At 49.1% G+C, this 21,445-nt stretch overlaps 2 protein-coding genes across 3 annotated transcripts in view; one reads left to right on the top strand and one right to left on the bottom strand.

The window, feature by feature from the left end:
• Nucleotides 1–490: 490 nt before the first annotated feature.
• Nucleotides 491–21,186, bottom strand: MED8 (mediator complex subunit 8). Of its 2 annotated transcripts, XM_074961937.1 has the most exons (7): nt 21,071–21,186; nt 14,296–14,414; nt 10,564–10,708; nt 9,670–9,810; nt 9,166–9,247; nt 4,180–4,428; nt 492–997 (listed from the first exon to the last, which is right to left on the bottom strand). In XM_074961937.1, exons 1-7 carry the CDS (start codon nt 21,074–21,076, stop codon nt 933–935), a joined length of 807 nt encoding a protein of 268 aa, XP_074818038.1. In that variant the 5' UTR covers nt 21,077–21,186; the 3' UTR covers nt 492–932. The 2 variants fall into 2 exon arrangements, with proteins under 2 accessions (XP_074818039.1, XP_074818038.1); XM_074961938.1 differs by lacking the exon at nt 14,296–14,414 and having other exon boundaries at nt 491–997; nt 21,071–21,135.
• Nucleotides 21,155–21,445, top strand: part of SZT2 (SZT2 subunit of KICSTOR complex) — a 70,605-nt gene continuing 70,314 nt past the window's right edge. Inside the window, exon 1 of the mRNA XM_074961936.1 lies at nt 21,155–21,197. Within this exon, the coding sequence (XP_074818037.1) occupies nt 21,168–21,197 (30 nt within the window). The 5' untranslated portion in view covers nt 21,155–21,167. The remainder of the gene's footprint in view (nt 21,198–21,445) is intronic.

Genomic DNA, 21,445 nt, shown 5'->3' with positions numbered 1-21,445 from the left:
GTGAGAAATTACAGAGAAGAGCAAAAATGGGTGCGAAGGAGATCAGGAGATGGGACGGGATCAGGGCAAGTAGAGGCATTAGAGGAGCGTAGATAAGAAACAGAGCATCTGTGCTTCTGTTCCTGCAGCTCCCTCTGCTATGACGGTCACAACATGGAATCTCGAAGGGTGGTACAGGGTTACTCATTTTCCCCTTGGATGGATTTTTTCATCCCAGCACTGGTGCCTGGGGAATAGCTATTGTGAGTTTTACAGTAAACAAAAATTCTTCTGCTCATGGCAGGGAGTGCTGTGTCCAGGTGAAACCCAACAGCAACTCCTGGATTCAACCTCCGTATCAGTATTCAATAGAGAACAAGATGCCATATAAATGGCCAGCTCCATGCCATGTTTACAGGCAGAACTGTTCTACAGCCATTCCCAAAGCGAAATGAGACTCAGGCTGCGAGGCTCCTTGGGACCTGACACATAGACAGCAGTGGTCACGCATGGCATAGTACATGGTCTTTATTCAATAATGGGAGGCAGGGGAAAGGGAGGAGGCAGTGCAACCTTCATGGACCTCCTTACACAAAAGCCAGGAGAAGAGATTTCTCTGAAGCCGTTCAGGTTCTGCATTCGGATGAATGAAGCGTATGGACCCCTCCAGGCCAGACCAGGCGGGAGACAGGCTTTCCCTTGTCTGGGGAGCTCCTACCCCAAGCATGTGGCCACCAGCAGCTCTGCACAAACCCTCCAGCATTGAATAAAACCAGAGGGAGGAGACAGCCTGGAGCTCACAGGATGGGAGAGCCCACCCAGAAATCTCCCTGCTGGGGATTATGAGAGGACGCTTGTGGGGATTTGACAGGCATGGAAGGAAATCCTGGAGTGGCAATTGGCAGGAAGAATGCTGGTGTTGTGTGGTCAGCCAGGACGAGGCTCCTCCCTGCTCATCTCTGGTATGGATGCATTGAGGCAGATTTGATGTTGGTTTTTATGCCACTGGGTATCTTACCTAGAGAAGAAAAAGGAGTTGTGAAGTCACTTGGTAAGAGAAATTATCTGTACAGGAGAGCACCACCAAAACATCAGTGCAGAAACAGCCCTATTGGGAGCCATCCAGTCCCAACCCCAGGCTCCAGGGCAGGATGGTTAGAACATAAGAACAGCCACACCAGGTCAGACCAATGATCTATCTAGCTCAGTATGCTGTCTTCCAACAGTGGCGAATGCCAGGTGCTTCAGAGGGAATGAACAGAACAGGGCAATTATCAGGTGATCCTCTCCTGTCATCCAGTTCCAACTTCTGTCCCATCCTAAATAAATCCTTCCCCTCTTCTTCCTGGTTACACCCTCCATCACATGTTTGCAGGCAGGTAGATTTGCTACCATTGCTCATTATTTTGGCCAAGCCATACATTATAATTTGCTCTGCTATAGCACTTTCCATTTCACAAGGATCTCAGAGCATTAATGACTAACACTAAACACTGTCTTCCTCAATGTTAATTTAGAGTTAAGGCTGCTGCTCAAAGGTGTTTTCCATCAATACTATCATTGCACATCCAGGAACTCACCAGTAGGCAGAGTTATATCCACACTACCCTCAATTAACACCTCCTTCCCCAAACATCATACCCACCACCCCTGGATTCTGTGGCAGCTTCAAGAATAATTTAGAAATTTGAGATTTTTAGTGAATTAAATAGGAGCATGAGTAATTCAATCAGCTCAGCTTTCCTTATGATTTTAATTCAGTTGTTTCTGGGCTGCCCTAAATTCAGTGTTGTGTGCTACAGAATTCTGTATTGACACTACATTGTCATTTCATTGCAGAAGCTGTGGGGGGAAGTGGCAGCTGGGCCTCCCACACCCTAGGAGTGGGAGCATTTGGAGAAACACATTAACTGGAGGTTTCTGCTAACAGGACCAACCATGAAATCGCTAACAGTGCTGACATTTACATTGTCATGGTTCATAATTATCACCCCACTGAGATAAATGAGGCCATTCTACCTCTCTGGGCCATTGTTTCAGGATGTTTGCTAACACCAGCAGACACCACTGCACTGGTTATGCTGGGTTGTATTTCAAAGGATTCCTTCACAACTGTAAGGGCTAGAAATGTGTGTTTTGAATAAAGCTGAGTTTCTGGAGGACACTTACGCATCGCAAATCCATGGGCCTGGATCCTAACACCAAACTTAGCCAGAGCCTGCATCTACGTAACTCCCTTCTGCTTTGAGCATCCACAGCACTCATATTCTATTGAATCATAGAATCATAGAATATCAGGGTTGGAAGGGACCCCAGAAGGTCATCTAGTCCAACCCCCTGCTCGAAGCAGGACCAATTCCCAGTTAAATCATCCCAGCCAGGGCTTTGTCAAGCCTGACCTTAAAAACCTCTAAGGAAGGAGATTCTACCACCTCCATAGGTAACGCATTCCAGTGCTTCACCACCCTCTTAGTGAAAAAGTTTTTCCTAATATCCAATCTAAACCTCCCCCACTGCAACTTGAGACCATTACTCAGGAGTCATGCCCATGGCGTGCCTTACCGCTGACTTCAGCATTTCTGGCTAGTAACCGACATGACAATCGCGGTCCAGACACCCCCCGGAGAGAATGGCAGTGAGCCACTGATTTACAGAACAAGAATACAGTATGCAAAGTATATTGAGTAAGATCTTGTATCGCAGCTTGTCATGTTCTGAATGTGATGTCCATAATGAAGTAGGTGTACAGACTGGTTATGAATCTAAGTATTTTTATATATAGAAAACTGTGCTAATAACTGGTACTACAACTTCAACTCCACCTCACAGCAGGGAGGGGCACCTCCTAAGGCAAGTGGCTCCATGTAATCATCCATTGTCCAACCCAGGAACAGATAATGATGAATGATGAGAGTTAACAGGGAGACACTGAGACATCCCCAGCTATCACCTCAAGATGGAATTTCCCCAATCTGAATAACCACACGTCACCATAGTTTTGGGGGGACCCCTTTAAAAAGGAGGCTTTCATCCAGAAACTGAGGGACACCTCTAGGCAGGAAGCTGTCAGTGAATGCCAGATTCCACCCACAGCAGGGCGCACACTGGGCAACTGTTCAGAGACAACAGGCAGCTTCTATTAGCAAAGGGATTTTATCGAACATGGAAATGTAAATCAAGTTTGCGTCTTTATGTTTAGTTTCTGTGTAACTTGTTCGTGCTGGATTCCCTGACTAGTTCATCTCTGAATCTCTGGCTTTTCTCGGAAATCCACTGATGTTCAGCCATCTGAACGGTAGCTGCACAGCATTAAGGACCCCAAGGTTACAGGGCAGGTGGAGACATACCCATCTGGGTGGTCCCCAAAACCTCACAACAGATCACAGACTTTTCAAGTAAAAACAAATCCATCACTGAGAGAGCTTAACTTCTCTGAGGTGGGAGTTAGGAAGGTGCAGAGGGCAGGGGGTAGGGCCACACCCCCAGGGCGCTCACTCTCTGCTGGGGAGCAAATAGAGACAGAAGACACTAGCCTGCAGACTGCATGCATGGTCCCCAACAGGATGCTGTGCATTCTGACATGCCTGGTTGCAACATGCTGGGAAATGTCTTTATTAAAACAGGATTCTCGGTCATTCCCAGCAGAGTGGATGAGCGTGGTCCAGGAGTGGGCTACCCATGTTAAAGATCCACAGAGATTAGTGTGGCTTGTGCTGAGGTGTGGGAATAAGCTCAGTTGCACTGAGGTGAAGCCTCATGTCTAGATTTCCCTTGTACTAGGAGAATATGGGTTCATTTCACCGTTTGTGTCCCTTTGTTGACTCCAGCTCTGAGTTGTCGTTTAATGGCAGTTTGGATCATATTGTGGGTTAACCTAGATCCCCAAGATACCGCAGTCTACTCAGCTACACCCTGGTGTCCCCCACAACTCCATGAGAGGTCTCCCTCAAAGCCAGGTCTCTCCAGCTCCATGCCACATATGCTCTGCTCTCCCTGCCCTCAGCCCCCATCTTGCCCCAAAGATGTCTCTCTCAAAGTCAGTCTCTCTCTCCCCAGCTCCATACTGCGTATCCCTCTGCTCTCAGAGCCCGCTCTCCCCGGCAGCACGGTGAGCATGGTGCTTGGGGTAGGACTGCTGGCCTTGATGTCTCTCTCTTCCCCCCCATACACCAAGCACTCTTAGGCATTCTTCTTATTTACCTGGCTGGCCTGCCTGTGACATCTGCACTCCTCCAAGCATTGGCTGCTGTTGGCTGGAAGCACCTGACATCTGGACCTGCTGGATGCCTGAAGCCCCTGCTATGATGGCACTGGCACCTGGCTGACTTGCTTGGACAGGTCCCCCTGAGCCTGGAGGCCTTCGGTTCGACAGCCCTTTTCCAAACGCCACAGCTGCCACCAGTGCATTGGTATCAGCAGGGTTGAAAGTCTGCTTGTTCTGCCGTAAACCTGCAGGGAAAGAGAAGATTTCTGGAGCATTTCAACAGCCAAGTCCATTGGACAGTTCCCAGGAGGCAACCTGGGCTCACTACTGTCCTGCGTCCGTAACAATGAACTTGGCGTGGATACCAGTAGATGAAATAGAATAAGGATGGGCCAGCATGCTAGTGGCACTCAGGAGACCGGGGCTCAATTCCCCCTCAAGGACTCCTTGTGTGACCTCGCGCAAGTCAGTCTCTGTGCCTCAGTTCCCAATCTGTAAAATGGGGACAAAAACCCTGCCCTGCCTCACCGGGGTGCATGATGGTAAGTTCACTAAAGACCGTGAGGTGCTCAGACACTATGGGACACCTACGATACATCCGTGAGGCTCCATGAAGGCCCCTTTCTCCGAGATGCCATGCTGTGGACTGGCAGATAGCAATGGAATAAGATGCCCCAGCCTTCCCAGACTGTTGGAAAATCAAACCTACTTTCCAGAACTGAACATACATGGTTTCAGGTAACAGGACCATGCTAGTCCATGTTGGCCATGGATACCAGAAATACCTAAGATCTGTTTTTAAAAACAGGAGGTTTCCTGTACAGATAGAGCACAGAACTTTAGAATTGAGACTCCTTATGGCATACAAAATGGTTATTTGCCTGTTCAGTAACTGCTGCCCTTCAAGATGTGTTGCACATGTCCATTCCCCTTCAGGGTGAGCATGTGTGTTCAAGTGCACCAAAGCCAGAGCTCTTTCCCCCATACCAGTACCCATCAAGCACCGCATGCACTGTCTGCGTGCTTGTGGTGTTAGCCAATGGTATAGAGGGGCAGAGCTGTCCTGACCTTCCCTCAGTTCCTTCTTACCGGAAACAGGAAGTTGGAGTCTAAGATAGAGGGGAGGAGGGTGGGTCATGGAATAGATGTGTCAATACAGCTCAAAGAACAACAGTTACAGAAAGAGGTGAGTAACTGTTTTTTTTTTCTTCTTTAAGTGATTGCTCACGTCCATTCCACTTCAGGTGCAGTGCAGCAAGGAGGAGGGTTTCAGAGTCTATCTGAACAAGAACTACAATACAACTCGTCCAGATCTGGCATCTTCCCTTGACGCGTGGAAAATAATATGACTTGGGTACATATTTTCACATGTCCAAGTTGCAGCCCTGCAAATGTCACTGATGGGTACCTTACCTAAGGAATGCAGCTGATGCTGCTTGAGCTCTTGTAGAAATGAAGGTTACTCACTTGTAACTGGAGTTCTTCAGGATGAACTCTGCATATTCCCACTCATGGGATATGTTGAGTGATCTGGGGCACGGCTAGCTCTTTATTGAAAAGGCTAGCCAATTTAGTCAATTTTATATATTGTTTTTAGGAAACTACAAAGGTTATTGAAATTTGCAGTGTTAAGAGGAAACCAGACAACAAAGGTGCTGCCATCTGGGAACTGCTTATCCTAAGAGCTTCAATTTCTTAGATCAGTGGAAATTATACCAGAGCTAAAACACAGAATGCAGCTGAGTGAAGCCAACATTTGTTTCCACTTGGGTACATACCTGCTAAACCACAGCACACATGCTACAATCCTCTGACAGACCCTGCTCAGGGAAGAAGCTCAGACAGGCTTCACCAGTTTGGGATGCCTGCCCTCCCTTTGATAGTCTGCCCTGAGGTAAGCAGTAGGCACTCATAGCTGTGAACAGTGTTCCCTCTAATTTTTCCCACCCATGTGAGGAATGAATTTTGTTATGTGCACCAATATGGAGGTGACATGTGACACATCACCGCCATATTGGTGCCCATAACAAAATTCATGTGGTGGGGTGGGGCCGAGGGATTCAGTATGTGGGAGGGGGCTCAGGGCTGGGGCACAGGGTTGCGGTATGGGGTGGGTGAGGGTTCCAGCTGGGGCCATGGGCTCTGGCGTGGGGCTGGGGATGAGGGGATTGGAGTGCAGGAGGCAGCTCAGGGCTGGGCAAAAGGTTGGGGTGTGGGGGGTGCGGGCTCTGGGGTGGGGCCAGGGATGAGGGGTTTGGGGTGCAGGCTGCCTCGGGACTGTGGCGAACAGAGAGGACCCCCCCCCGCCCCAGCTCTCTCCCCACAGCAGCACCTGGGATGGGGGAGAGGGGTGCCTCTCCCCGCCGCGGCAGCTCCAGCAGAGCTGGGCTGGGTTGGGTGAAGAGCACCTCTCCCCAGCTGTGGCAGCTCCGGAGGGGCTGGGCCAAGCCGGAGGAGGGGCTCCTCTCCCTGAAAGCTCCGGCAGCGTGGGGCTGGGCTGGGGAAGGGGCTGGATTGGGCGGGGGAGGGACTCCTCTCCACAGCCACTCTGGCGGGGCAGGACTGGACCAGGGGAGGGGCACCTCTCCCCAGCTGCGGCACTTCCGGTGGGCCTGGGCCGGGTGAAGGGCTCCTTTCTCCAGCAGCTCTGGAGGGGCTGGGCTGGGGGATCTGCACCTCCCTAAATAACCTGCTGCATGGCTGCACAGCTTACAGGGAACTTAGGTTGTGAGCCACTCCACACAGCATGACAAAGACTGTGTGAGATACAACTGAGGTCGGAATCTGCAGCAGAGATACAGATTAAATTAGTCTTTCTTGGAGACCATGTAGGTGTCTTCGAAGGTAGAGCCAAGAAGTCAGATGATCTTCGTGAAGACTGATGCAAAGAATTAATTTAGTTTCTCTGCAATGGTCTTATCATCCTTTTACTTTGTTGTTTAGCCACAGTGGCAGTTTTTTTGTTCTCTTACTAGGTTTTTTAATTTGGGGTACACACTTAAGTTGAGCCTCTATTATGGTGTCTTTAAAAAGTTTCCATGCAGCTGGCAGGGATTTCACTTTTAGCACTGTACCTTTTAATTTCTGTTTAACTAACTTCTCCATTTTTGTGTTGTCCCCCTTTCTTAAATTAAATGCTACAGTGTTGGGCTGCTGTGATGTTTTCCCCACCACAGGGATGTTAAATTTAATTCTATTATGGTCACTATTACCAAGCGGCCCAGCTATATTCACCTCTTGGACCAGATCCTGTGCTCCACTTAGGACTAAACCATGATAGAAAGAACCGGAAGAGATGAAGTGCTCGATTTTGATGGATACTTTGGATTCTTTGGCTACTTTGCATTGGTCTCAGGAGGAGGAACAAGCCTTTATAACTATTAAACAAAACTTTGTCTGCAGGCCAAGAAAACCCTACAATTGGCTATTATGTTTTTAGGCTGCGGTTCCTTAGCTAACTTTGGACCCACACTGAATTCACAATCCAAGGAATCTGATGAATAACCTGAAATGGGAAATCTTTTCCAACTCCAAGATATGTTTCATCTTGGCTTTCTGTTTCTTTGAACTAATGTCCTCAGGTCCAACATGATGTCAGGGGGTTTAAGTCCTCTATCCTGAATGGTCTCAGTAGAGGGCTGTACCTTTCTTGCAACGGGGTCTGAAGGTTTAGCTACTGAATGCTTGGTTGCCTTGGAACTAGAGCTCAGTGCAGAGGTTGATGCCTTTGGCGTAATCAACTTCCTCACTCTGGAAATTCCTGGGGCTGATTCAGACCACCTGTTCTTTCCCTCAGATGATTTTGATACCCCCAATCCCAAAGGGGTAACAGTCAAAACTTCTTGTAATAAGAGGGCTTGAAATCTTTTGTCTCTCCTGCAGGACATGGGGAGTAAATGTGCAACAGACAGCATAACACGAAGAACGAGGCCTTTTCTCTAGGCATTTGAAGCCCCTGGTGTGGGCATCCGAAGCTGGGAAGACCACGGAACATAACGCACATCTTTCAAAGCCGTGCTTCTTAATCTTCGGCCCCACCATAGACACCAGTACTCTCATTAGATACTAAAACCTAGATTAATGCTATTTACATATGAACTACTGGCTAACAAACTAAACTTACTAAACTGACTGACTATCCTAAGAGAATAAAAGCACTTATCAAAGCTATTACAGATCCACAAAATCTGGAGAAGGTCCATATCCATCCCAGTGCTGCATTTGGAAGGAAATGAGATGGCTGGGTGGTGCTGTCTCTTTGTGCTAATATTTTTGTTTCCCTTTTATCTAAACCAACCTAGTGCTGTGTTTGAATTGAAGTGATTGTTAACTCCAGTTAAAGTAGCAAACTGCAATTTTGTCTCTTTAGAGGAGCAACAAACTTGTCCCCGGAGAGGGCTGGGCAGTTCAGACCAGACGGTTTTGAGGTGCTTTGGGGCGGTGGTGGTGGTGGGGTTTGAGGTCACCCTGCAAGTAGTAACCAAGGCCGGGGAAGACCAGGGTGTGGGCTGCTGCGCTGTAGGTGGGCTGCTGGAGTCAGATCGCTGCTACACATCTGCCTTGGTTAGATGGTAAGCCATCTGAGGCAGAGAAAACCTATATTTTGGATCTTGGACAGCACCACTCACAGCATCAGCAAGGAAAAAACAAGAAATAGCAACCTGCATGGAGTGGTGCCAGAATGGCCAGAATGACATTCCTGATGGGATCAGAACTCACCTGAATGATGCTAGTTTGGATCAATTAGATTTCCCTACAGCACAGAATACCTAATGCCTGGCACACAGGAAACCCATCTCAAACAGTCTGGATTCCTTTCTAAAAAATGGCTCTCCTGGCTCAGCCTCTCCTCCCACCACCCACCCCGAACTCTTCTCCCATAAGGCCCTTCTGCTCTCCTCAGGCCCTATGGTTTGTGTTCTACTTGGCCTCTCAAGCCTTCCCCTTGGACTCTGTACCCCATCTCCACCCCAGTGCCATACCTCCACTCTCAGACTCTCGCTCCTCCTTGCTGATTTTCTCCAGCAGATTTGAGCACATTTTGTTCAAGCTCTGGATCTGTTTCTGCAAAGTGAAAATAATGAGAAAATGCACGGACATCTCCAGCATGGTACAAGACAGCAAGGTGAGTGTATAAAACCTTTCTCAGCGGCTGTGTGACTGAATGCAGGCATTTAGGGGGCCTGGGTCCAATAAAAGATTGGCAGGGAACAGCCATGTGAATGACTGTGTATTCTTCATCTCTGCTGATCAAACAGCAATCCCTACAGAATGCGATGCACTTTAGGAGGAGGTGGAGCCCAATGGTCTGGGGCAGCTGGAGAAATCACAGAAGGGAAAAGGGAGAAGGGCCTAGAAGAAAAGCAAATTACAACAAGGACAGAATGGCAGGGTGTAGCAACTCAGGAGCGAGACAGAGAAATGGGGAGCCTGCGCCTGTTCTCTGGGTTGAAGGTGGGTGCAGCACCTAGCTGTTCCTCCCCTACCTGTGCCACATCAGAGCTGATTCGAGTTGCATCTGTGATCAGCTGCTTCTCCTGCTCCTCCACCTCAGGGTCGGGCTTGGTACGGAGGTGGTCCGGCACCACCTCATGGCTGAAGACTGGCACACGCCCTTCTGTCTGTCGCTGGAACAATCAGAGAATCCACGCTTAGAGCCCAACCCTCCAGCAGAGCAGTCACACAACTGGAGCAAAGAACATAGGCTAGGAAGCTAGAGCTCTGGCTAACAATTTGCTGTTGAGCGATTTTGATCTACAAAGCATTAAATGGTTTGGGTCCTATCTAACTAGGTTCTTACACTACGCCTGTCCTCATAGTATCCAAACATTCTAGGGACTACCCGAGATCCCTCTTCTCTCCCAAGGCAATGCCTGCCATGACAGTCACATTTAGCTGGGATGCTTGTGCTAACAGCCCCCACATTTCAATATCGGGGGGCCTGGGAGTTCTTAGTTGCGTGTCTTGGACTGTGGAATTTACTTCCCTGTTGGTCAGTTAGCTGAGGACATGATGCAAGATGCAGACTTCTTCTGGAGAGAGCATGGCTGAAGCGAAGTTCCTGGATAGCCAGTGGGGAGGCCTGTCAGTACAGGGGATGCTCTCTCTAGGGGCCTTGGCTGCACAGTGACTGCATTTTCACAAAGTGGAGCAAGGAATACAGACTGTACCAAAGTGCAAGTTCGCAGGTGAAACGATTCCACACAGCAGCTCTGGGATGAGCCACCCCTCCCCCAAACAGTTCATCCCCCTCTTCCTTCTGTGGAAAGGCCGTGCGTGTTAAGCATTAGGAGGTTGTAGGTGAGTTGGAGCTATTGCCTGAAGAACATTCCAGCGCTCCATGGGCATCTCTCAGCAGAGCAGAGCTGCCAGGTTCTTACCATGATCTCCTCATCACGGTCTGGAGATAGCACCAGGGGGATGATAACCTGGTTGCGCATTAGGGGTGTCTTCTCATGCTTCAGCACTTTGTTCAGCGTGTTCAACTGGCCTGAGAGCAGTGCAAAGCTGTCCAGTACTGAGGGCCTGGGAAGGGAAAGGGGATGAGTGAGACCTGGGAATGGATGCAGGAGACAGAAAGAGCTCTCTCACAGCTCAGCCTCAGCTCGTCATCCGCTCGTCTCTGCAAAACCCTCAGACCCAGGGGCAGAGCAGGCTGGAGGGTGGTCTCTGGTATTTGTGAAAGAAGCCTACCTCAAAGGCTCAAAGCAGGAACTAATAACTCCACCTCCCCCTGTATGATGCCATGGGTGGCACCATTCCCAGCACTGCTGGAAGGGAAAAGGGGGAGGAGGTGCCTGTAGGTTTTAAATTACATGCTATGACAAGATGGCCTTCAGATCTGTCTGCCCACACCACCAGAATTCCAATGGGAGGCGGGGACTGTGGGAACTGTGGGATAGCTACCCACAGTGCACCACTCCGACATTCGATGCTAGCCTTGGTACTGTGGACGCACTCCACCGAATTCACGCTCTTTAGTGGGGACACAGAAGACCGAATGTATAAAATAGCTTCTGAAAATTCGAATAGAATAATTTCGAAATAATTTCATACTGTAGACGTACCCCAAGAAACGTGGAACAAACAATTTACTTATCGTATAGTAAATGTGGGTTTTCAAGATGTCTTCTCCACGTGGGTCCCACTCAAGGAGCCATGCACACAGTTTCATGCATGAGGCCCAAGTGCATCTTGAGTAAGATCCACATGGACAAAGATTCAAAGCAACAACTATGAGTTTTACTGCCACACACAGGGTGGAGCTGGGAGTGATGGCCTGGGTAAGCAGTGCAGTCAGGGAGAAAGATATAGTGGCCCTAATCAGGAGCAACAAAAGAATGAGATGGATCTGGTCTCTCTCAGATCTCAGTGCAATTCTGTCCCTGGCTGGGATTAAGGAGCTCAAGAGGATTAAGGTGCTCTGTTGAAGTTCCCGATTTAACAAAGATTTGGTATCAAGGAGTTGCAGGCCAGTGCTGAACCAAGGATGGAGCTCAGAACTGAGGATAGATCATACAAATCCTTATACATCCCCACTGCTAGAACCCCTATGGAGGATGACTCCTGGTAGTGTGGGCAGACAGATCTGAAGGCCATCTCTAGGCAGGGATAAAATCCAACTGGATCTTTCCTTTCAGTGAACTCTCAAAATCTGAGAATGCTGAGAAAGCTGGCTGCACTGAGGCCTGACCAGATCCACCTGTCTGTGCCTTTGCATAGTCATTCATAGATTCATAAATTCCAAGGCCAGAAGGGACCATTGTGATCATCTAGTCTGACCTCCTGTATAGCACAGGCCAGAGAACTTCCCCAAAATAATTCCTAGAACACGTCTTCTAGATAAATATCCAATCTCGATTTAAAAATTGCCAGTGACAGAGAATTGACCAAGACATTTGGTAAATTTTTTCAATGATTAAATACTCTCACTGTCAAAAATTTACACCTTATTTCCTGTCTGAATTTGGCTAGATTCAACTTCCAGCCATTGGATCATATTTAACCTTTCTCAGCTAGACTGAAGAGCCCATTATTAAAATATTTTTTTCCCACGTACGTACTTATAGTCTGTAAATCAGCCCTTAACCACCTCTTTGTTAAGATAAATAGATTGAGCTATTTTAGTCTATCACTATAAGGCAGGTTTTCTAATCCTTTATTCATTCTTGTGGCTCTTCTCTGACCCCTCTCCAATTTATCAACATCTTTCTTGAATTGTGGGCACTAGAACTAGACATAATATTCCAGCAGCAGTCACAACATTGAAAAATACTGAGGAAAAATAAACTCTTTTACTCCTATTCGAGATTCCCCTGTTTATTCATCCCAGGATAACATTAGCTCTTTTGGCCACAGTACTGGGAGCTCATGTTCAAATGCTTATCCACCACGACATCCACATTTTTTTCAGAGTCACGGCTTCCCAGGATAGAGTCCCCCATCCTGTAAGTATGACCTACATTCCATTCCCAGATGTATCCATTTAGCTGTATTAAAACACACAGTATTTGTTTGTGCCCAGCTTAACCGGGAGATCCAAATCACTCTGAATCAGTGACCTGTCCTCTTCATTATTTACAACTTCCCCTAATTTTTGTGTTATATGCAAACTTTATCAGTAATGTTGTGTTTTCCTCCAGCTCACTGATACAAATGTTAAATAGCATATGGCCAAAAACTAATCCCTGCGAGACACCACTGGAAACACATCCACTTGATGATGATTTATTATTACATTTTGAGACCTATCAGCTAGCCAGTTTTTAATCCATTTAATGTATGCCATGTTAATTTTATATCCTTCTAGTTTTTGGTTTTTTTTCAGGCAAAATGGTATGCAGTACCAAGTCAAACACCTCACAGAAGTCTATCTACATTATATCAACACGCATCCCTTTATCAACCAAACTTGCAATCTCATCAAATAGAGATATTAAGTTAGTTTGCCAGGATCTGTTTTCCATAAACCCATGTTCATTGGGATCAGTTACACTGCCTTCCTTTAATTCTTTATCAATCAAGTCCTATATCAGCTGTTCCATTATCCCGCCCATGATTGATGTCCTGGAAATGCTCCTTCCTTTCCTTGGGGGTGGACATTCCTTTCCATAAGGACTCACTCACAAGACAAGGTCACATTTCAGAACACATGCAGCACTGAGCTGTGTAGGGTAATTCTATTCTTTCTAGGGTCTTACACTGTGTCCATCACCATGGCAACGGAATGTGTAAAATGTGGCCATTTTTAGAAGTGGGAAAAGTGGGGAGTTCACCCCCCCCCCCCCGAACTCAGAAACACCAGCGAGGATTGTGGTCAAACTCTCCTATGAAGTTAATCTCTGGGCAAAGACCAAATCTTGAAAATTTCAATCCCGAAGTTGAATTTTCACAGCTGAAAAGTCATGACAGCATATAGGGAGAGATGTGTGTCCCTCAAGTACTTCAATGCTACGGTGATAGGCGCTGCATAAAAACCCTAGAACAAAGACCCAAACCGAGATTTAGAAATCAATTGCAACCCTGGACTAACAAGCAAGGAAACCACCCACATTAGATCAGATAACAGAACCAGACCATTTCTAGAGTGAAGAATATCATGCACAACTATCCCTACATTCCCCAGAAGTTCTCTGGCCTGTGCTATACAAGAGGTCTGACTAGATGATCACAGTGGTTCCTTCTGGCCTTAGAATCTATACAGACCAAGGGAGGGTCCCCGCTTACTCCATTCATGACTGGTCCTGAAGCACAGTTTGCTCAGGAGCCAACACAAGGAGCAGGCACCTCTGTAGCTTGCACTTCTTCTACAAGGCTTGTGGCTGCTTCTTTGTTCAGAAGATCATCTGCCAAACCCAGTGTGTGGGCACCTCCCCTCCAAAATCACTTGACCGCCATGTGGCAACACCTGCAATTGCTAACATGAAAAGTTAATATTAAGAAAAGATTTTTTGGGTGGGGATTCTTTTCATGGTATTTAGCAGCTGGAAATAAGGGCCACGAGTGCAGTCAGGCCTCTGTGAACCCCAGCAAGCAGAATGTAGAGCACATCTTGCACAACAGGACAGATTAGCCATGACACCCCGCACTCACAAACATGCACACCCTCTTACCAGGTGAGCCGGTCATACTCATTCTCTAGCTTATAGATGAAGCTGACCAAGGAATTCTTCAGGTCAGCCACCTGGCTAATAAGCGCCTCCAGGGACAATTCGAGCTGCTTCTCCTCCCTCTGCAGAAAGCGGGAAAGAGAAGGGTTAGGACAAGGCCTAGTGCTCTCCTCAGCCCCAGAAATGCACAGAAGTCACCAGACACAAACTCATATGCATTGCCCCACTCCCCCTTAGCAGATAGAACAAGACCACTCTTCCAGGAGAGAAACATGCTTGAGATAAAACGCTTGGGGTTTCTTCTGTCACAGTCCCATTTCCCTTTGGCCAGGAACTCAGTCTCGTGCAGCTCACAAGGCAGCTGGTTTCCTGCATTTCCTAAGCACCACTAGACCCGACCCCCATACCCACCTGAGACTCAGGTACCAGCCTCTTTCCCTCACCCTCTGCCTTTGGTCTCTCACTGACCACATGTCATTTCCAGCTGCCACGGAACCTGTAGGCTCCCATGTTTCATCTGCCATTTTTAATTTGCGGCTGGTGCTCTGACACTGTGGTGATTAGTGTCATATAACACCTAGACCCACAAACAGAGTTGATTACTGCCTTTCATCTCAAATTGTTTCATACCTACATAGAGCCATCTCACTGACATCCTCTGGGATGGAGGGTGGCAGTCAACTGGGGCACAGCATGCCACCTAACAGATGGGTGGGTATCTGCAGCCTAGGAAGCTGGGTCAAACCCTAGACTCTTACGAAAAGTACTCTAGGTTCTTGGCTACTATGTTACTTACACAGTAGCAGAGTTGCACAAAATTCTTTATGAAACACAGTTGGACTAAGTCCCTGCCCCACTAATTTACCAGTGTAAACCACAAAGAGAATAATAATACGCCAAGGAGGGTGGGAGAGAGCAACCAAACAATGGGAAGGGAATGCTGATTGGGAAAGCAGATCATGACACAGTCATTTTACAGGCATCCACCCATGGCTCTCACCACACCCTTCCTGTTTCAGAGCAACCATCCTTCTCCATCCTCAACCCTTCCCCACACTGGGTCCATCTCCCCATCCTGGTTACCATCACCCCTGTACGGTTCCAACCAGCTCTACTCACTCCTCTTCCCATTCCAATCTACCACTCCTCCCACCACCACAAATCCAGATCCCACATCCACATCCTTCTCTGCCACCTCCTCACCTCTGCTGACATTTGCACCAGCCCTGGTCCTCCCTCCATCCCTACTCGCTCCACCTGCCACACACATGCCCACCATCACCTCTGCCCCCTCATGGCACTATTCCCAACCTGACACCCATTCTCCTCCACCCCCATGCCCTTCCCTGTGTCTCTTTGGAACACCACGCCATTTCTAAAAAGATCACAGCCATCCACAGACTCTTCATATCTCCGTCCTACCAGCTCCTGGTTCTCACCGAGACCGGGATCCCTTTGCCTCATCCAGCCTTTGCAGCTCCCCTCTTACTGAGGCCCCTCCTTCTCTTACATTTCCCACCCTGGAACAGACCATAGTGGAAGCGTTGGATGTCTCCTCTCCTGCTCCTACTGCTTCCACCCTCTCCCTCTTCCCCTACCTTGAACAGCACTGTATCTGACTCTTCTCTCCTCTCCCACTCCACGTTGCTCTCATCTACCATCCACTTAGCTCCTCCCCATCAGCCTTCCTCTCAGATCTCGACGACTGGCTCTCCTTCCTCTCCTCGCAATCTCCCACATTCATCCTCAATGACTTCAACGTCCACGTTGATAACCCATCCAACCTCTCAGCTGCACATTTTCTTACCCTTCATTCGACCTGCAGCCTTGGCTCAACTCTTGCACTTGACTCGGACTTCACCAAGCACTGCTCTCTCTAATTGCTGCGTTCCCTCTCTCTCACCATCACCTGCCCTCTTACAGCACCACCCATCAGCCCCTGCCCTGGAACTCGCCTTTTCTGTTTGCCTCCAGCCCATCAGCGCTTCTCTGCTCTCAGCCCTCTCCCCCCATTTCTAGGATTGTTGATTCATTCCAGGCTTCACTCACCTCCACCCTTGATTCTTTTGACCCTCTCTCTCATCACAAGGTCCACCTTGCCAATCCCCCGCCTTGGCTCACCCCCAACATCTGTTTCCTCTGTGTCCGCTCTCACACTGCAGAGCATCTCTTATGGACGAGCAGGCTGACTTCCTCCATTACAAATCTGTTCTCACCCGTTTCAGTTCTGCCAGCTTCCTAGCTAAACAACACTACTTCTTCAATGTCCCTGATTCCTATGGCTGCAATGCCAACTGCCTTTTCACCTTCTCTGACTCAGGCTTTGTCTACACTAGCACTTCTGTTGACAAAACTTTTGTGGGTCGGGATATGAAAAAACACCCCCCTGACTGACATAAGTTTTACGGACAAAAGCACCAGTGTGGACAGCACTACGCTGGCAGGAGACACTCTCCCGCTGACATAGCTACCGCTGCTCGTTGGGGGTGGCTTAACTCTGCCAGCAGTCTCCTGCCGGCGTAGAGCGGCTGCACAGGAGTTCTCACACTGGCACAGCTGCAGCGGTCTAGCTGTGCCGCTGGAAGGTCCGTAGTGCAGACGTGGCCCTACTCTCCAAACACATCCCTTCTCCTGCCATGGGATCTCACCGATTTGGTTGACAAAATACGACGTAACATTTCCCCTCCCCTCGGCTTGCCTTTCCCTTCACCCTCCCCCTCCAACATCTCTCCTTCTGCACTGTCACACATGCAGAAGTGTCTCATCTGCTCTCTTCCTCGAACCCCTCCACTTGCTCCAGTGAACCAATCTCCTGATCTCCCTCACTGTCCACTCTGATCCCCACCCTTACTTTTCTCCTTAACCTCTCATTATTCTCAGGCTCTTTCCTCTCTCACAATACAAGCAAGCTTTAGTCCCTCCCATCTTAAAAAAACCAAACCACCTATAACCTCACTTGCCTCTCCAACTACTTCCCCATCTCCTAGCTTATTGAACATGCTGTCTACAGTCACTGTCTGAGCTCTTCTCCTCCAATTCCATTTTAGACCCTCTCTGATCTGGCTTCCACCCCTTGCGCTCCACTGAAATCACTCTCACCAAGTCTCTAACAATCTCTTCCTAGTCAAAGCTCAGAATCAGTCTCCATCCTCATCCTCCTTGACCTGACAACTGCCTATGACACAGTCAACCATACCCTTCTCCTTGAAATCTTGTTCTCCCTTGGTTTCCATGATTTGGCCCTCTTCTGGTTCTCCTTCTAAGTCTCTAATCACACCTTCAGTGTGACCTCATCTGCTCTCCAAACTTCTGCCATTTTTCACAGGGCTCTGTCTTGGATCCACTTTTCTTCTCACATTAGCTTTGGGTAATCTCATCTGCAAACTGAAATTCAACCACCATCTCTATGCAGATGACTCACAGATCTACCTGTCTGCTCTATCCTTGTCAAAATCTGTCTCTCTCATATCTCCTTGTGGATGTTTAGCGGTCAGCTTAAGGTCAGCATGGCTAAAACAGAGCTCTTCCTCTTTCTCCCCCATCTCTTCTTGATCACTATGGATCACCCTGTGGACAACGCCACCATCCTGCCTGCCACTTGGGCCTGGAAACCTGGGTCTCATCTTCCACTCGGACCACTCTCTAGGTCCTTACATCCAAGCTCTTTCTAAATCTTGCAGAGTCTTTTTGCTTAACATCTGTCAGAGATGGACTGTCGTATCCCTCCACACAAGTAACATTCTCATCCAGGCTATCACCATTTCACATCACGATTACTGTAGCATCCTTCTCTCTGGCTGTGACAAATGCAATCTTGCCCTGCTCACATTCATTCAAAATGCTGCTGCAAAGATCATTTTTGTAGCCAGTTGTTTGACCATATCACCCCCCTCTTCGCATCTCTCTCCTGGCTCCCTCTTCTCTATTCCATCAAACATAAGCTGCTTGTCTTCACTTTCAAGGCCCTTTGTGGTCTGTCCGCACCTTGCCTATCTGTGGAACTCTTTGCCGGAGGATGTTGTGAAGGCCAAGACTATAACAGATTCAAAAAGCACTAGATAAGTTCATGGAGGACAGGTCCATCAATGGCTATTAGCCAGGATGGGCAGGGATGGTGTCCCTAGCTTCTGTTTGCCAGAAGTTGGAAATGGGTAACAGGGGATGGATCACTTGATGATTCCTTGCTCTGTTCATTCCCTCTGGGGCACCTGGCATTGGCCACTGTTGGAAGACAAGATACCGGGCTAAATGGACCTTTGGTCTAACCTAGTATGGCCGTTCTTATGAAGAAGCTCCCTGTAAACATATGTAAAACTCATTACCCTTTTTCAAACTATCCTTTTCCATAAGGCCTACAAAACACTAGACAACACTTATGCTGTTGGCGCGCAGAGACCATTGCCCAGCACCAGCATACCGACCAGCACTGTCTCATTGTGCTCCCCCACGTGTCTGTTGTCTTGTATTTATAATGTAAACTATTTGCAGCAGGGATTGTCTTTTTGTTCTGTGTCAGTACAGCATCTTGCACAGTGGGGTCCTGGCCCATAACTAGACCTCCTAGGCAATACAGTAATCATAGAATATCAGGGTTCGAAGGGACCTCAGAAGATCATCTAGTCCAACCCCCTGCTCAAAGCAGGACCAATCCCCAATTTTTGCCCCAGATCCCTAAATGGCCCCCTCAAGGATTGAACTCACAACCCTGGGTTTAGCAGGCCAATGCTCAAACCATGAGCTATGCCATCCCCCGCAGGGAATAATAAATAAATAAAGCAGTCTGTTTGACCTATCCCATATTTTGTGATAGGTTTTTGCTTTTTTAAATGATCAGGGATTTCAGTGAAGACCTTGACAGGGATCTTCAATGTTCATGCCAACATGACAAGACTGTATTTTAAATGGCTATATTCAAGAAGGTTTCACACTCAACTCGATAGTATTTCTCCCTCTGTCACATTATATCTCTTGAACACCACATTCAATCAATTCCGAAATTTCAGGGAATGTTCTAGGCATTAAGGGTCAGAACCTTATTGATTTGGGGAAAACTGGAAAATGGTGAAAATGGGAGACACAGGAAGCCCCAGCCTACTCTTCAGCACAGCCCCAGTTCCCGGTACCTCTGCAGTTATACAAAGTTCAAAGTAGTTTCATAGATTCTAAGACCAGAATGGATAATTGTGATCTTCTAGTCTGACTTTGTGCATAACACAGGTCAGAGAACTGCTCCAAAATAATGTCTAGAGAATACCTTCTAGAAAAACATCCAACCTTGAAGTAAAAACTGAAGCGATGGAAAATCCACCACAACCCTTCACAAGTTGTTCTAATGGTTAGTTACTTTCACTATTTACACCTTATAGCCAGTCTGAATTTGTCTAGCTTCATCTTCCAGACATTGGATCATGATATAACTTTCTCTGCTAGACAAACGGCCAATTATTAAACATCTGTTCTCCACATAGGTACTTATAGACTGTAACCCAGTCACGCCTTAATCTTCTCTTTATTAGGCTAAACAGATAGACCCTCGAGTCTATCACTACAAGGCATCAACTGGATACGGCCATTGTTTTGATTTCAAATATGTCACCCTAGTTTCCCCTTGTTAAAAAGACATATGGGTATGCCACGTATTTAGACAACCTTTGTAACAACACACTAAGGAGTGCCTTTACAGCTCTTGGTTTCTAATCCATGCAGACTGCTTACTTCGAAAGAACTGAAAAATATAATCGCCTCTGTCCATGCGGTTTAGGACATGCAGAAGACCTACTCCATTATTTATTATGCTGTCATTTATACTGCCATTTTAGGTCAAAATGGCTTTCTGTGTTTTTGTCCTGGGGGCCTTTTTCTATGGCCTCTCAAAAACCAGAATATTTGTTGGGAGCTGACAACGTGCGTGTGTGATTCAAAGCAGTTGCCCTATTTGCATGGTCAGGCACTAAAATAAGGAAAAGGCAAGCGGATTAACAGGGTGTGTTCTTTTTAATCTGCAGTTACAATATTTTATAATGTAGGATGTAGTTTGAAGTTTTATGGTTTGCACAGTGGCCGAAGGCTAAGTCACCGTCCATACACTATGTTTGCTACCGCTGGAAGGATGTTTGCTGATCTTCTTCATGGGTCTTCTCTAAACCCTCCTGGATTTATCAGATCCCTTCTCGAGCTGCAGGCCCCAGATGGGGCAGGGGCTGCTGGCAGCAGGGCCCCAAGGCTGGATAGAGGTGAAGTAACCACTCTGCTCCTATCACAGCCCCCCCGCCATGCCCCGCCCCCACATCACACACAGCCCCCCCGCCATTCCCCCCGTCTCACGCAGCCCCCCAGCCACTCCTCACCCCCGTCTCACACGGCCCCCCACCCCGCCCCATCTCACACAGCCCCCCAGCCACTCCCCGCCCCCCCGTCTCACACAGCCCCCCAGCCATGCCCCGCCCCCGCATCCCACGGCCCCCCGCCCCGCCCCATCTCACAGAGACCCCCCCGTCTCACACAGCCCCCCAGCCACTCCCCGCCCCACACAACCCCCCAGCCATGCCCCGCCCCCGCATCACACGGCCCCCCAGCCACGCCCCCATCTCACAGAGACCCCCCAGCCACTCCCCCCATCTCACACAGCCCCCCAGCCATGCCCCGCCCCCGCATCACACGGCCCCCCAGCCACGCCCCGCCCCCCGCGGCCGGGCTGCCCCCCGCGGACTCCGGGCCCGCGGCCGCCTGGGGCGGGCACCAGCCCCCGCCTGAGACCCGCCCCCAGCGCCCCGCGCACCTGCATGGCGGCGCCGGCGGCTCCTCGCTCCGCGCGGGGGGCCTGGCTCGGCTCCCTTCCGCTTCCGGGTCACGGGGGGGTCACGGGCGGGGCGGACATGGCGGCCGCCGAGCGAGGGGCCTCTGAGGTACTCCCCGCCCGCCGCGCCCCTGCGGGCCATGGGGGGGGCCCGGCGCTGGGCGGGGGGCAGCGGCCGGGCCGGGCCGGGCCTGGCACTGGGCTGGGCTGGGCTGGGCGGGGGGCAGGGGAAGGGGCCGGGCCGGGCCTGGCGCTGGGCAGGGGGCAGGGGAAGGGGCCGGGCCTGGCGCTGGGCGGGGGGAAGGGGCTGGGCTGGGCCGGGCCGGGCCGGGCCGGGCGTGGTGCTGGGCGGGAAGC

Source organism: Natator depressus, chromosome 8 (genome assembly GCF_965152275.1).
Source record: "Natator depressus isolate rNatDep1 chromosome 8, rNatDep2.hap1, whole genome shotgun sequence".
In the NCBI taxonomy this organism is placed as follows: Eukaryota; Metazoa; Chordata; order Testudines; family Cheloniidae; genus Natator; species Natator depressus.
The sequence above is the reverse complement of the archived record's forward strand: the minus strand, read 5'-3'. Positions and strand labels throughout refer to the sequence as shown.

Coding starts and splice junctions, on each gene's coding strand:
- MED8 (XM_074961937.1), bottom strand. Junction 10,709..14,295: donor GAGTATGACCGGCTCACCTG/GTAAGAGGGTGT, acceptor TTCCCTTCCCAG/GCCCTCAGTACTGGACAGCT. Junction 998..4,179: donor GTCACAGGCAGGCCAGCCAG/GTAAATAAGAAG, acceptor TTTCTTCTCTAG/GTAAGATACCCAGTGGCATA.